This window comes from Pseudopodoces humilis, chromosome 10 (genome assembly GCF_049639895.1).
Source record: "Pseudopodoces humilis isolate 2021_Gansu_Grassland_sample_001 chromosome 10, ASM4963989v1, whole genome shotgun sequence".
NCBI classification, from domain to species: Eukaryota; Metazoa; Chordata; class Aves; order Passeriformes; family Paridae; genus Pseudopodoces; species Pseudopodoces humilis.
This window is the reverse complement of record NC_142209.1, coordinates 21,171,323-21,188,399: the sequence shown is the minus strand read 5'-3', so window position 1 is coordinate 21,188,399 and position 17,077 is coordinate 21,171,323. Positions and strand designations below refer to the sequence as shown.

The window sequence follows — 17,077 nt, the reverse complement described above, 5'->3', positions numbered from 1 at the left end:
TAAAGCTGCTGAGTATTTCCTGGCCTCTTTAAAACCCCTTTTCAAAAAAACCTTTAACAGAAGTAATACAACAGTTGAAGTGGATTTGGCTAAAAATAAACACAAAGAAAACACGTAGGTTTTCTCCACCCTTATAACAAAGAGCAGAGACTCAACAGTCACTGTCTTCTCCCCATGTGACAATTAACTGCCAAGGGCTTGTATCTCACCTTTGAGGCGAGCCAACAAAGTTATCACATATAGACAGAGTCCATAAAAAAATTTGAAACAATTTGCAAGAAAATCAGCAGAAAAAAGCAAGAATTGAGAGTGATTCCTTTTAAATCTGCAGTATTTACCAGTGCTAACAGTGGACTGATGACAGTCCTTTCCATGAGACCCCAGTTACTTCCAGAAAATCCACTATCAGCTCAAGTAGAATAACCTCATGTAGCAAAGACAAACCAAACCTCTTCCTGAAATGCTGACTTTTTTCAAAGCACCAGCTCAGAACAGTCACATTTGGTACAATGAATGACATTTCCATTTATTTTAAGATTTGACCAGGTGCTACCTATATATCTCAATCCAATCTTAAAAAATACAATTTTCCTATAAAATTCTATTATTAATTAGGGGGAGGGGGAAGGAAACAATGAGTAACATAAGCAAGGAAGGGGCATCTGAAAAGCGCAGCAGGACTACGAAGTCATTCTAGCCTGTACTACATAAAATGGAATATATGCTGTAATTATTTCTTTTTAATACCACGTCAATACCCCTTATTGTGAAGGTTTCATGTTATGATGCAAGAGAGAAAGACAGAACTAACACACATTCAAAGTTCTAGCATTGCAGGCTACAATTCATGTACAAATGTAAAGCCATCATCCACTATAAAAAGTGCCTTCATTTAATTCAGTGATCATATGTCAGTAAAGTGTGCAAGGCAGAAGACATTTCTATGACTTAAAAGTTTCAGTAAGCACCCTACAGTGTTTTCACACCAACAAAATAAATGAGATTTGTCTCTGGCACAGACAAAGCACTGATTCTCACAAGGGACTAAACAGAGCATTCAATTAAGAGTACACCATTGCTTTTCAGCTCCTGATACATAAAGATAGACAACTTACCAGAGAAAAAGCACCCATGAACAGATGCTTTTTTTCCCACTCCTTTTTAAACCAGGCATGTTCAACATCAAAAAAGATTGACTAACATTTTGAGCAAACAAATTTCATACTCTTGGTTGTTCACAAAAATGAGCTTGATCATCTTATATTACAGTATCATTCTGAAGCACCAGTATAATGAAGAGATAATCAAAGAAACAAAAAAAACATTCCTATTACCACATCATTGCTTTTTACAACTACTCAGCTAAAACACTGAAAGCTCCAGCAGATCTTGTACTTTTTCCCTTTCTGACATCAGTACTAGTAATAGCCAGGAGCATCACGACAAACCATATTATTTTATTGGTTTTCTGGCACTCCTTTCCATCGGCAAAGAATGTTACTATCACTACTACAGGGTATTTTAAATATCTCCTTAAAAACCACACAGCAGTCTCTGCATACAGCCACGACTGATTAACATCTGTGAATGAGTGCAACTAACTTGCAATTAGATTTGGAAAGTAAAGGGTAAGCTTTACCAAGATTGGTAGTCAGCTACAAATAGAAAGGGAAAATTACCTTTAAAGAATTACTCAGATGACGAAATGAGACGCGATCCAGCAAAATACATTTTAAAGTACCTAGGGGCAGATATTTGTGAGCAAAAAACCAAGTCACACTAATGAAATCCGAGTTTGCATCCTGGGAATCAGAGGTCCAGAAAGGAATTCAGAGGTCACAGTGGAGGACCATGTTCCCAGCTGAATGCTCTGGGTAAAAAAACCTAAAAGTGCCATTGTACTGTTAGAAAATACAGCCACTTACTTGTCTTGGTCCTGGTCCCTTGACTTTAAAAACATATTGAAAAGTCTGGCAGATTAGTGAAGAACAACAAAAATTATATCTGCTCAGAAAAAAAACAAGACAAGTCTATTTCTCTACAACAAAAAGGACAAACTTTCTGGTTCTCTAACTCCTCCACTTCAAGTTGCTTCTCCAGGAGATTGCATTAAACAGCAGGAGTCTCCAGCCTCAATGACAGATGTTCTAATATCCAGTGTCTAAACCCTAAAAATGCATGAAGGTAGTTTGAAATAAATACACATTTGGAGAAGTAATGATTACTTGCCATTTTTACAGATCATATAGGAGATGGATAAATTCTCTATCATTTAGTTTTCAAATCATAATTTGACAGCCTCCGAAAGGCTACGTGCTAGCTCATCCACAGCTGTTAAAAAGTTGACGCAGAAATTACTACTGAAATTATACAGCCTGTGATACACAGGTCAGAGTAAAAGACTGCTCTGATCTGATTTCTAGCCTTAAAATATATGAATCTACACTGAAGATAAAATTGTAAGCAGGTAGTTCTATCGGTTTTCTGTATCACCAAGCCAATAAGCACACGCTCTCTCAAAGAACAAATATGAAATACATCATCCCCTCAACATTTGTCACTGTGCTGGATAATCTACACGTATACTTAATCACAGGAAGTCCCTTGTGAGGGCAGCAGAGGAACTTCTGGCTGCGCAGCAGAGTCTGAATGGTGAAAATGGCAAGTGGGGATGCACAGCCCTGCACAGCAGCAGTGAGGGGATTAAACAATGAGCCATGGAGTAGAGGCAACAGTCAGAGCATACACCTTGATCTCCATGCAAACCACTGCCCCCCCAGATGCCCCTGCAGACTGACCACATGATGCTCAGAGCAGCCTGTGAGCAAAACCCAAAATAAGCTTGGCTGCAGTTACTACAGCACCTCTCCGGGTTCAGGAGCCACCACTCACCGAGGGCTCCAAGACGACAACTGGAAGAGATCACTATATATTTATTCTGCTTTACATCCTCCATAGGTCTTCATACTCACCACTACTGGATGAGGGATTTAGGGCTAAAAGCAGACCTTTGACCTGTCAGCTGACGTTGATTGATGAATGCTGGTGGCTTTAACAATATATAAAAAAGACAAATCATCGTGCTGTGATTTGTTGTGGATAGCAACCCAAGCAAATTCATGCCCTCTACAAGTGCTGCAGCTAAAAGGGCTATAAATGCAGAAAAAGATCTGTTGTCTACTCTAAACATAATGTTTGTCCTCACAGCATCCCTTCTACCTTGATGTCTGCAACACAGAGCTACTAGCAGGCAGCATTTAGGTATTTTACATGAAAGTGCAGAATCCATTCCTACCTAAATACATGTATTTTTATATATGATGAGTAAGGACACCAAAAATAAACACTGCACAATAACTGTGGTTAATATTTCAACCCAGCCCTTAATGACACCACCTCAATGCCTCAGGTACAGGGGTTTTCCTAAACAGTATTTTCCATGTTCTTTTTGCTGATGGAATATGTCAAGCTAGTCAAGGTAGAATTGCAGAAAATTAGTATTTACCTCTGCTGCAATACCTGGATCCAATCGCATCAATTACACATAATCACTAGATGCTGTGTTTGGGGACAGGCATGCAAACAGGAAACCTGGAAACAGAAAGTTGTGCAAGGCAGCAGTGGAGAAGCCTCGTGTCCAGCTTTTGGAATGGGATCCTGCTGCCCAGTCTGGCCATTTTCCAGGCTTGCACAACAGCAAGTCTGTCTCACAGCATGGCCTGGAGCAGCTGTATTTGGAGTTGAGCTGATGTTGAGGCATCATTCATGTTATGAAGCAAAGGCAGCAGAGCTGAATCAGGAAGTCAAAATGAGTGAAGCTGATCTTGGGAACACTGAACAGTAAGGGCAGAGAGCAGAGTTAGGGGACAAAGAGAAGCTAGTGCCATGAGAAATGTTCCCTCCAGTGCTCTTCCATGCAAAGCCTCTGGACAACGCTTCAGGTACAATGAAAAATCCCTGGCAAAACAGAGCCCACCTGAAGCTAGAAAGGCCATCTTGCTACTCTTAGACCTGAGACATCACCATATCTAGAAAAGCCATCTTAGTATACTCTTTTCCCAACCTTCACAAGCATCCACATCCTCCCTTTTTATTTTCTTTTTTTAATGTGTCTCCTCAATTCAATTAGCACCCAAGAAACACTGATTTAAAAAAAAAAAAAAAAAGACAAAAAAAATAAACCCAAAAAACTGCATGTACAAGATACACATCTTTCAGATATAAAGTAACTCTTTATTTCAGGGGCAGGACAGCTTTGAGACACTTCAGAATTGAGGCCCCTTCTGGCCAGGGGTGGTGGGAGCCCAAGCTCTGCCTTTACCACACCAGCTCACTGAGGCACGTTTCATCTACCCCCTCAAATAAAAGCCAAGTTTGCTCTACCTCTAGAAATCAAAAGGTGCAAATTGTTTGTTTACCAGGTATCAATTCACAGGTAGTTGGCCTAATTCTGCCTTAGTTCTTTCCTTCTACAAGGTCACTTTTGAAGTGGTTTTATTCCTTGCATCCTTTGAAATTCCATGCAAGACAAACCAAAATATAATGCGGTTAGAAAAGGCCTGGGATGGGTCACCTAGTCTCTTCCTTTGGCTAACAGAACCTATGCCCAGGGCTTCAAAAACAAAGCCTAATTTTTAAAAAAACAAGACAACAACAAAAGATATTGCTGATTTTTCATGTCAGTATTGATTTTCCCCCGTTTTCTCTGCATTTTGTTTTGAGGGGGGATTTTTTTGGTTTTTATTTTATTATAATAAATGACACATTTTCAAAAATTGGAAAAAAGCATCTTTTAGTTGACAATTGCACTGAACACTAACTGAAATCTGCAAAGCCATTTTTCCCATGCACAATCAAAAGCTGACAGACAGGGAAGCACAGAATGTATAAAAAAAACCCACACAAGCAAGCTGAGAGAGAATGGGTAAAACAGCCATCCTGAATCAGCTCTGAGCTACGCTAATGGAATTAGGGTCACCCTGACAGAAACACAGTCAGATCACAGAGAAAATTTAATAGTTTCTTATTGCAGTCTGTAAAAGCTGGGGAGGATTTGAAATAGCTGTCTGCCAAATTAGCACTTCTGTATCCACCGTTGGTGCGCATGTGCCCCTTCCCACTCACCCTCTCCTCCCAGCACCCAGCACAGCAGCCAGGAAACCACTACTCCCCTCCTGCTACCAGGGAGGCACCCAGCGAGCCCCTCTTTTTCTGACACTGCCGCTCAGTTTAAACTCTGGACGCCCTTTCAACTCCTCTTCACTGACATTCTCCACAGCTCCCGTGAACTGGATTCCAGGGGAGGCACCGGCACAGCCTGGCGCTAATTCTGCCACGCAATACACACTAAATCTGCTTTATCTCGGGCACTAACATCCAGCTTTCTGGCAGCTGCCTTAATTGTCAGGAAACTACAGCAGTGACACTGAGATGTGTTACAACAACAGCAGGTGGGGAAGGTAGGGAAAACCCAGTGGTGGGTGCCCCCTGAGCACCCAGCCACGAGCCATGCTACTGCCAGGGATGGATGCAGCACAGCCCAACTCCAGGCATCCTTTTCCTGCTCCTATAAAAAGCAATCTGGGGACTGACTCCAGAAAATACAGGGATAATGCTGCTCCCACTATCCTGTTGTTTTTAGTGGGGGAAACGCAGGAACGTTTTGCAGACAGAATCTGCCCATCCCTCCACTGACTCCAAGCAACACTGCAATGGGGAAAAGGAAGAATCACAGTGATTTCTTTGGAACACCCAGACCAGTGTAAATAAATGCTCTTTCACTGAAGCCAACAGGATGCTGTGGGGACTAAAGAAACTGAGGAGTGTGCACATAGGATGCTCCTTTCACAGCATCCCTCCCTATCTTCTTCTGGAAGCTCCAGTGTCCATATACTGTCAGATCTTCCCTTTGCCCTTCACTACAGTCCTGAATCAGGACTCTCCAATGCCAGATTCACTACTGCATCACTTGTCTCCACCACTGATGGCAGGTTCCATAAAGTGCAGGGTTTAGGGCTGACATTTTGCCCCTGCAGAGGCACAGTGCAGACAGGTCCTTCCACACAACTCCCAGCCTTTGAGGGTCAGTGGCACGATGCAGTGGGTAAGATGATAGAAAAAAATCTAAGTTGCTAAAATATACAGAGCAACACTTTCCACCCTAGGAAACCCTTGATTAATCCATGGTGGCTGTGGTGGTTAAAAGGTCGGTGCCCTCCAGAGCTGCCTTCCAGATTAGGAAAAAGCAATTCAGAGTCTGTGTGCACCAGAGAAAAAGACATACATACAGATAAGCTTGCTACTCAACACAGAAACATTCCATATCTGAGATACCACACAGAAACAGAGCCAATTTTGTTAAATTTAAGCACGTGGAAGGGTCCCACCAAATTAGCAAACCACCTCTGCCACAAGTTATCCTCAGGCTAAGAACTGTCCTAGGACATCTCGAGCTCCACCAGCTTCTGCACATCTGTGATGTGAGTGATGCTTCTCTCCTTTGCAGGAGCCAGTATGCAGATAATAAATTTCAGGGAATCTTTATACACCTCAGAACACTAAACAAGTATTTCTCTATGCCGGATTCCAAAATGGGCTGCAATGTGCAGACATAAAGTGATCTGAATAAGCACCTTTCAACAGCACCAGCAGACAGCAAAGTAAGCTAAAGAAGGAGACAGCTGCTGCCCCCAGTTTAACTGGGCAGCTCAGACTCATACAGACCCATATTAATCTGCTGCCTGTACAAGTCATCCCTAATGACTACAAAAGAACTGAATTTGTACGTTTCTTCTCATCCCTCCTTCACTCTTCTCTCCAGCTTATCTAAATTTAGGTCTTCCTTTCAGTCAAGGACATTTAGGACCCCCCAGTCTGTTTCCTACATTCAGCCAGGCTCCTAACAACATGAATCAATTTCAACTTTCACAAGAATATATCTAATTATAAGCCTGGTGACTAAAGCTGGAGTGAGAAAGAGATGATTGCTGGCAGCTAAGGAGGTGCATCATGGTCACCTCAGCTCCAACTCAAGCATCCCAGCAGCCTGGGTACTTTCAGAGGCAAGAAGTATTTACAACTCCCAGAGTCTGTGATGAATGTGCAGACATATGGACACTGAAAATCTGGGTACAGGTTAAAAAAAAAATGGAGGGGGTCTGCACAGATACTTGGGGATTGCTTAACAAATGCATACCCCAAGATTACGCAAAAAAGCCATGAAGTTTCCTGCTCTCCACATAACCCATTCCCTAAGACATTCCTACTATAAGGTGCTTTCAGTAGGATACCATTAGCCATGTTTTTCTCCTCTTGTCTGTCCACAACAGCACTTTGTGCACATATTTCCCCCTGGCTGGATGGGGCTAATTAAAGCTAATCACAACTCTGTAAGACTACCAGAACAACAGCAAGGACACAACAGCTAAAAGTATGACCACAAGGAAACACTGTACTCGAAATCTGCCAAAATAGAGGTGTAGGAGAGCTACACCAGAAGGTAAGAACTGGTACCCTCTTCCCCAACAGCCTTCTCCAACAGCAACTGCCTGCTGACTCAGGAGAGATGTCTCAGTGCTACACAAATTACAAGAGCTGGCAAAAGAACAAGGAAAAAGTAACAGGGATTACTGTGACCCCAATACTTCTTTCTTCCTCCGCCCCCAATTTTCTTTACTCATCTGTGCGTGTTAGAAATCAAACTGTCAGGTTTTGATCTCGCAGCTACTACAGAAATTCCTTCTTCACTTGAATAAATTTTGTCAGTCTTTTTAGTTCTACTTGTGCCCCTTCACACACACCCTGTTTATCTGCAATGCGCACATTGGGAAATAGAAGACTGGGGGGAGTTGTCTCTTAGCCCTCAGTTTCCAGTACAAAGAAGATTTAATATTTCTGAAAAGAAATTTTCAAGGCATTCAAGCTTTCCAAAACAAAATGTTACTTACTGTCTGCTCCTGCTAAAGGCAGCATCAAGCAGCAGAGGATGGCTGCTGGCACAGTGAGCACTGGGATGCAGAAGTTAGGCACCATATTCCAAAGTAGAGCAAGTCCTCTTCAATCTGAGGCAAGTGGTCAGTACATCCAGCGTTACAGACACAGACTTACTCCTGCAAACCAAAAGAGGAAGAAAAGGAAAATTATTATGACACCCAGATTAACTGCCAGTATACCGAACTGCACTGCAAAGACATCATTACAGATACTTTTAAAGGGAAATTTACCCATCTTCCCTGCACGAGCAGTAGAGCACCACAGACGCCTCCGAATTCAATAAGCTGATTTCAAGGGTCAGCAGGCATAAATGCACCTGTCTCCAAGTTTACCTTCATGTACAGTCTGGTTTATGGCCCATTAATGCATCCTTTAGTTGCTGTTGTTCACAACAAATAGCTCTGAAGCAGCACATTACATACAAGAAACAGTCTTAAGCTCTTATAACTCTCCTTCCATGTGCCCTAGACAGACGTGGTTTTCTGCATATGTAGGGAGGGTTTGCGATCAAATTGCAAGTGAAGCACAGCTTGGACCATCCAGCTGGGCTGGTGTACACCAGACAAGCCTCAGCAGGTTCAAGCAGAAGAAACAGAAGCTGAATTGGATCAGCTGTCAGCTCACAGGGCCACCAGAGTCAAAGCAGAATGTTCCTAAAGAAAGTGCCTATAAAAGAGAAGCTTTACCCAAAGCAGACACCTCAGCTTCAAACTCCTCAAAATGGAGGCAATGACTACCTAAAAGGATTCATGATTGGATATTCCCTCTCCAAAACAAAGCAAATTATCTTGTAAATTGCCTTAATTTGGGTGTCTGCTTGAATATTGAATTATAGAAAATTCCTTGAAAACCAACCAAAAGAAGGCAAGTATTTTAAAATAATTTCTGTGTATCTGCCTTCTTTATCTTTTAATGAGAATATACTCATTTTACTTCCATCTCAAAGTCTAAGGTCTACCTGTTAAAACAGACTTTAAAAGAACCAGCAAGCACCGTGCCCTCAGCGACCACACTATGCAGTGACAGGGTCTCACACTTTCAGTGCCAGGCATCTCAATGCAAGCCCAAGAGTTATTTAAAAGTAGATGTGATTCTCCACTAAGCTACAGAAGTTACCAAACTTAGCAACACAGCATCATTAGTGAAAAAAATCTCATGCTGGCAGATGCCAGCCTGAGTGGACCCCATGAGTATCCTTGAAGCAAAGTACCTGCAACTGTGCACACTGTTCATAGCCCAACATGCCACTCTTACTTGTGTTGGCAGACATTTCAAAAACATCTTCAAGACTGCTCTAACAAAGATATTTCTGAATTTTGCTAGGTTTGGAAGCGCATTGTTTTTTTGGAAACCGCTGAGCTTTTGATGGAAGTATCACAAGTTACAAGCACGTCTACTTCTGACAAAAACATGGTGCTCAAAGAATGCCAGCAATGATCGTGCCTAGGGAAATCCACAAGAAATCTCAAGAGAATCTACCTTGGCAAATATTTACAGTGCATAGTACTAACAAACAGGAGATCATGATTCTTCTCCATTCTGTTACTGTATTTGCACAGTAAATCTTTTCACATGTTATAATATCACACAACACAGAGAAAACTTTATTTATGCAACATCTTCTGCAGCCAAGACATCTGAAAATGCTTTACAAAATAACCTAGTTTTAACCTAGATGCAGAGAGAATACTGATCATCTCATCCTGCTTTTATTGTCTTAATGAGAAGGCATAAATCAAACTAAGTTCAGCAGCAAAATTTTGAATACCGCAAAAGAGGCTCTTTGTACCAGCCACACACTTAGTTATTTTTGCTGCCCTCCAACTTCCCTATCCCCACTCAACTCTCACCAAAGGATTACTAAAAGCACCATTTACACGTCTTACATAGCAAAGACAGATACAGGTAGTTGTATCTTTATAGCTGCATAAGCTCTGTTCCAATGACAGAGTAGTTCAGTCCCCAGGCAGTTGGCCCAGTGTTAGCCAGCTCCACAGATATGGTCCACACAGGAATAAGAAGAAATGCCTGGATCAAGAGTGATGATTATGCTTCTAAATTCTGCATGTACAGGGGTAATTTGTGCTGCCCAGAGAATTTGTGCTGCCTGGGAACCCACTGAAGCACTTTAAGCAGCATTACATCTGGCTCAACAGCAGCCAGAAGCCTAAAAGGCTACTCTTCCAGGGGAGGGGGTGGGAAACACCAAGGGTTGAAATTACTCTGTCAAAACTAATGATGTGTGTCAAGCTCTCTAAGATTAGGACAGAGAACGAGTTTTACAGGTGGTGCTGAAACATCTTAGGTATTTGTCAGACCACATTGGGGATGAATAGCTTTCAGAGAGCTTTTTCTCTTTCACTCACTTCCATTAACAACAAAAGCGTCTCATCTAACGGTGTATCTTGAGCACAGATTGCTCAGAGTCTTGTCAATGGCACCTCCACAGCCCTCATTCAGAAGTAACTCTCAGGAACACAAAAATCTCAGTAAAAGAATAGGTCTGTCTCCTTATTTCTCTCTTCTTTCAGTAAATGTGATCAAGCTTCTCCCCAGTTTCAACAGATTTATAACTTTCCTCTCCAGCCCATGAGATACGTACAGCATGCACTATGCAAAACTGATGAATTGTCAGATACCCTACCAGATGCTTCATGGACTTGATCTTTTTCAACTGTTTAGCGCTCTAAATAATTTACCATCTGGTAGTAAAGCCAGATTTTCTTACGCCAGACTGCTGTCTGTCCCTCCAAAGTTTATAGACCACCTTTGGCCTTCAACAGGATCAAAATGTCCCACTTCCTCTTTCCATGGTTGCTCTGCCTATGGAAAAGTTGTCTGCATTCAATAATTAAAGAGCTTTAAATTGGAATGTTTTAAAATTTTATAAATCTCAGTAGCTGTCATTCTCTTTTGAAAGTGAAAATATTAAAAAGCTTCTCCCAGTGGCTCAGCTTTCCCATTTTTTAAAAGGGACGATGCTCTCTCCCAACAAGACAACACAATACCCAAAGCAAGGGTTTCAGCAGAAGCTCAGCTAACCCTCAGAAGGGTCAGTGCTACTCAGAAAGTGTTTAACCGCAATCCTGAAACAACACTAAAGGCTTCCTTTCCTGGGGCAGAAGGCAGCCTAGGACAGAAAGCAGCTAAAAACCAGATAACATTGGCACATTTTTGCAAAATCTAAACAAATACGAAGTCAGTATTGCTTTGGCAAAATCAAGTACAACAGCAACTGACCAAATAATGCTCCTACAATTCATAATGTGTCTTGTCCCCAGCAACCTCATGCCTCTTCAGCCCACTCTCTTGTTTCTGGACTGATCTCCTGTGCACCAGATGATCTCAGTCCCTTCACTCAAAGGCCTCCTTTAATCTCGCTGCTTTGGCCAGCATCTCACAATTATAATATTGCATTTGGGAGCCCAGACACAGTACAAGAAAGTTTTTCAAAAACACACGTACATTCTCATTTCTTCTTCTGCATCTGGTCCTGGCAATATTATAAACTCTAGACTACATAACCCAAAATTAGGCTGAGGCTAAACACTCCAGATGGCTTTGTAAAAACAGCTTTGAGTTTAGCAAACTAAACTCCTGCCTCTGCTCCAAACTCAGTGTTACAGCTACCAAGAGCTAGTTTGGCAAAAAGCTAGAAAGCAGGAAAACATAACAAAAAACTAGCAATCTTCATTTAAATATATCAGTTTTTTGCTGTGGGGCAGGTGGATGGAAAAGAGGCAGTCTTGAGGACATTTTTTGAAACCTACACGGTTTGATTCTTTCAGACAGGCAGAAAAAGCTGGACTCATTTAAAACAGAGCCAAGAATACCAACAGCTCATATGGTACTAAGAAATTCTGGCAATGAGTATGTCTCACAGGAGACGGCAAAGAGATTAGAAAAAGCAGTCAACTTTAAAGAGTCAAGAGGAATTTCAGACCAGCACTGCATAGCTTATGTCCTCTATGAACTCTTCTGTAAGATAAACTGAACTGAAACAAGTGTCATGTGGGTCACCAGCCAAGACTGGCACAGTGAAAAAAAGCATTGCCAAAGCAAGCCTGCACATTCCAAACCAGGGACAGAAGTACTGCACTAAAATCGCTTCTTAGGTTAAGCTACTTTGCAACCCAAAGAATCTAAGAAGTCAGCACAAAAAAGTTCCCTCCAGGAACCCCTGTACATCCACGGAACTGCCACGTTTTGTGGTGTGTGTGAGTACTGACACTGCCTTTGCTGTGAAACTGCGTCAAGAGACTCTGGAGAAGCTTACAGGGTGGGAAGGTGAGCCCAGCGCATAAGCAATGTCCTTATCTGACCTGGGGATGTAACAGTGTCTTTTCAAAAAGGAAGAATTGTGTTTGTTTGTCAAGGTGGAAACTTCCTGAGCATTCTCAAGGCGAGCCCAAGGATGCAGGTCACAAAACACCAACTGGGCACACCCAGATGATAGCAAAGACAGGGCTGAAACTACACCAGCTTCTCCCAGCACTACTGCAATTTACACAATTACACAAGCAAATTCTCTTTCTGGACCCCTTCTTTCTGTATTTTACACAAGTACCTGAAGAGAAACCAGTGCTCCAGAGGGACCCAATCAACACAATACCACCTGATCAACTCTGGGGTGCCACATCAGTGATGGCCATCATGCACCACATAGAGCAATAAGGCTGCTCTTTATTCTGTTAAAAGTGAGAACAATAACTGGCTACAGCTCAGCTGCCTCGCTCTGTACATAATGCCTCATCTGTGCTCAGAAGGAGGAACAGGAAAACCATGACACACCATATAACTCAAGATCATCATATTGCATACATTAAAAGTTGTGGAAGCAGTTACACACAGGCTAATGACTTTTCAATGTTTCACTTCACTATATTAGTATTCCTTTAGCATAGATTTCTTTGTGCTTTTCTGTGAGAAATATAATATAAAGAGACTTGGGGAGTACAGCAATATGGCCAAAAAAGACAAAATGAGTCTCATTTCACGCCGAACTCCCACATGCAGGGAATGTATTAGAGAGATTCAGTGGGGAGATATATAAAGATGGTGCCAATGGCAACACTAGAATAGATTTAGGGAGGAACTTCCTATGAGCTTGCAATACAATAAAAAGGCCAAGAGGTAAAGAAACTGCCACATGAGCAAAGGTACCCCCTCTGGGACCCAGGTGTGAGCAGGCCCAAAGCATCAGTGTGGTGCTCTCAGTTACAAGACTCTCAAACCATCTGGAGAGGAGGGATGAGCAAAGCAATTCAAGAACCAGGAAGGATAAAACTCTCTGTCAAGTCACAAGCACTAGACAGACAGGCTAAAGATTTGATAGCTATCTGTAAGTACAAGAAGGATACAAAACACCAAGAAAGGTGTGGAGGAGTATAATTAGTCATGGACACATCACTGTGAGAATGAGACAAAGCCAATCAAAGTGTATGTTGAATATTCTCAGTAAACAGTCAAAATAAAAGAGGGAAACACACCCTCCCCAGAAGTATTTTTCCCAGAAGGAAAATGTTTCATCACCTATTTGGAAAGAAAATAAAAATGGGACAGGAAAAAACAAAAAGAAAACCCAAAATATCCCATAATCTGGGGAAAAAAAAAACCAAAACCAAAACAAACCAACAAACTAATACAAGCTGATTGGCATGGAGCAATATATATAACAGCAAGAACAACTCAGAAGTACTTTTAAAATATTCCCCTTATTTTGATAAAGCACAAAAAAGTGAGAAGTGTTTAGGCACAAGCTGCCCCAGTTGCAGGTCACTGTGATCCTGAACATGCAATCCCAATTTGACCCAAGTAGGGGAGCAGAGCCACTTTTAAGCAGAATACAAGCACAACTTGAATATTCCTGTCACCTTTATTGGCTACATTTGGTTCTGAAGACATTAATTTCTGAAGGTGTCATTGCCTGCAGACAATACTAGATAAGAAAGAGGAATTTTTCCACTGGAACAAGGATTATGAAGGGCCCCGTTAAATAACTATGGAGATAAGTTAAAACACCCACTTAAAATATAGATCAGCCTTGAGCCTCACAAGCCCAGCTATCACTCACAGTGAGCACTAAGCACAGATTGCTGTAGATCACCATACCCAAGTGTAAAGGCTCCTAATGCCTGCTGTAAAGTCTCCTTTAAAGAAGTAACCACTACACATCAGCCTTTCAACAGAGGTCTCCTACATTTACAGAACAGGCCCAGCACGGCATCCAGATGCATGAATTACGGATCCAGAGCAGGAGAAAGCCCCACAGAAAATAAAACTAAATTCACCTACTCCCTAACTATCAGCAAACTCTGCTAATGCAGAAACATGCTCGTGAGTCAGACATTTCCACAAAGCAATAATTTCTGTTCTTCTTCTACCAATTACTGTACACGTGACAATACATTCCCAATAAAAATGACTGTGCTATAAAAGGCTTGACTGAATTCAGCACAACAGAAAACAGTGCAAGGACTATAATCACTAGGTTCTAAGTCCTCTCCTCTAAACCCAATTCCAGGGCATTAAGTTCTGCACAGCCAGGGTGCAGACAGGTGGTTTTGAACTAAAGAGAAGGAGAAACATGGTCCTTCTGGGCTCTATGCTTACAACACACCACAGCTGAGTGCCATTGACTGTACAGCTGTGGTCCTGTTATTCCTGCATCCGGCTCCAGCAGTGCCAAACACACCAGCTCTGCATCTCTCAGAATGATAGAACATGCAAGGCAGGGCAGACCTAAGATCCACTGAGCACCAGAACTTAATTTTAACCGAAACTGCAAGAATGCAAATAATTGACCAGATGAGAGACAATCTGTCCTTCCATCCCTTCAAGGATTTGCATGATGTCTAACGGCTTGAAGCCAAACTAAATCCTAAATCAATTCTAATTCAAAATTAAATCAGTTTCCTCTTTGTAAGAATGCTTTTACTCTACCCACATATCTACTCAGCTTCCTTAGAGGCCTCGGTGTCAAAATTTTTCAGAGACCTCCCAGAATCTAAACAAGCCCTTTCTCTGGCTTGAAGATTTTGACGAACTTCTAGAATTTTTCCTTTGCAGAATCCATCGAAGTTGGACCCTGTGAGAACATGATCTCCCTGTATTATTTTTACAGTAATTTTTGCTCCAATCATAATACAAGGTACATAAAATACTTTTTTGGGGGGAGGTAGGGGGAAGTTGTTTTTTTTAACAAAAAATACCTTACTTTTGCTAGAAGTTCAATTATGTTTTATGTAACACAGCATCCTACTAGGGTCTGCTCACTTAATGCTTTTCAGATTAACAGCTTATTCTAAATCTGCTTTTGCCAAGACCTCAATTTCTGGAATTTGCTTAGCTTTTATATTTAGAAATACTGGGCACAATACTAGTACCAAGTCTTCTGCAATATTTTCAGTGGTTAAAAACTGATGCAAAGTAATAATTTCCCTCTTTGGCAGCACACTCCTCTTCCTTAACCTCCCATCATCCACCAAGACAAATTTTCACACGAGACAATGGCACCAATTTGCCTAAATTATTTATCGCCTATATATAGTCAGCAGTTCTTCAAAGTCCACCTTGGATCTTTCAATTTTCCTTTTATACTCATTTTACTTTATACACTCTACTACTGACAAATGAGAGTTAGGTTTCCAAATTTTCATCTCAAACAGTTTCTCAAGCCTGCCACCTACCTAGAGCAAATTACTCCCAGCTAACTGCTTGCTAATTTATCGGCTTTTCCCAGTTTGTTTTCTTATGTTCCTCTATTGATTTCAAACCACTTCAAGGAACTGATTCACTCCCCCTTGCAGCCTCCCTTTTTCTTTCCTATTCTTACTTTTATCCATTATAATATTAGGGATGCTTCCACTAACTTGTTCACTTTCTTGTAAGTTACCCTTTCTAAAGTTTACCATCATTCTCAATGTTTTCATCTTCTTCATCCCTGTGAGTTCAATGATGTATTCATGCCTTACATCCACCACAGCCATGGCCACTCATGAAGACTTACGTGAGGAGCCCACAGACACCTTCAACCTTGCTGATGCTGCAGCATCTTGATGAAGACAGTAGTGATTAAATAATTCTGAGCAACTCCTTGTGTCTGCAGCTATTTTAAGCCAGGCTCTGGAAAGAACACACATGCTGGTGACAATGTCTCACAGCCACTGTCACACGTGGCAATGGAGTAAAAAATTACTTACTGCTTTGGTCCTGCTCACAGAGACAATAATCCTTTTCCACAGGTTCACCAAGCACACGAAGTGCCAAGTTCTCAAATACATCTTGGCTGCTATCCTCTCCAGACATGCCGCCACCAGCTGGGGAGCAGCACGGCTCCACCAGACGGGATCCCCGCCTGTCCCAGCCACCCCTGTCAGCCAGCCCTAACCCGTGCAGAAGACAGCAGCAGGCTGCCACAGGGCTGGCTTCTTTCTAATGCCATCATTTAGCAGACAACTTATGCCCTACTGGAGGGTTTATGCATCCAATTAAACTTCCTGTAATTCTCATCTTGTGAAACTATGAACATTTTCAATGCTAGATTTTGGAATTATTCTCTCCCAAAGGGCTTCGAAGTTAATTATATCATAGTTGTTATTACTGTCTCAAGCACAGATACTGCTTGAACCCCATTATTGTGTGTGTTACTGAGGGCTAAAAAAGAAGAGCTGCTGTTTTGGTGTGCTCTGGAGCCAGCCTTTCCTGCAAACTGATTCTATAACCTTTGCCCAAACATTATGTGTGCTCAGTTCACATGCAGGTAGTTAACAGAGCCCAGTAGGGTAAACGGACTTATTACATTTATTAAACTGAATTCTCTCCATGCAGAATGCCCCCAGCATCCTGCAGTTTGCTCGCTCTGGAGGCATTTTGGCATTTGGAAGACAGCACCCAGAAATTCCCTCCGCAACTAATAAGCAACAACTATGAAAGCACAAGTTTCATGCAATTGCCTTCTGTATGAAAAATGAAAACTGTTTCTGTAACCTCTAAAGAAACCAAGATGCAATCAAGCTTATTGTAATAAGATGCTAAATTTATGATTATTCCTTTTATTTTTTCCTGCTAGTAAGGCCCCCTAGTT

The 17,077-nt window shown here is 41.7% G+C and overlaps 1 protein-coding gene across 9 annotated transcripts in view; it reads right to left on the bottom strand.

Annotated features, from left to right (window-relative positions):
- The window catches only part of PTPRF (protein tyrosine phosphatase receptor type F), a 376,425-nt gene that overhangs the window by 237,976 nt on the left and 121,372 nt on the right, over positions 1 to 17,077 (bottom strand). For all 9 annotated transcript variants that reach the window (XM_088060645.1, XM_088060644.1, XM_088060649.1 and 6 more), the window contains one exon: positions 7,947 to 8,108. In XM_088060645.1, coding sequence (XP_087916771.1) covers positions 7,947 to 8,031 — 85 coding nt within the window. In that variant the 5' untranslated portion in view covers positions 8,032 to 8,108. The remainder of the gene's footprint in view (positions 1 to 7,946; positions 8,109 to 17,077) is intronic.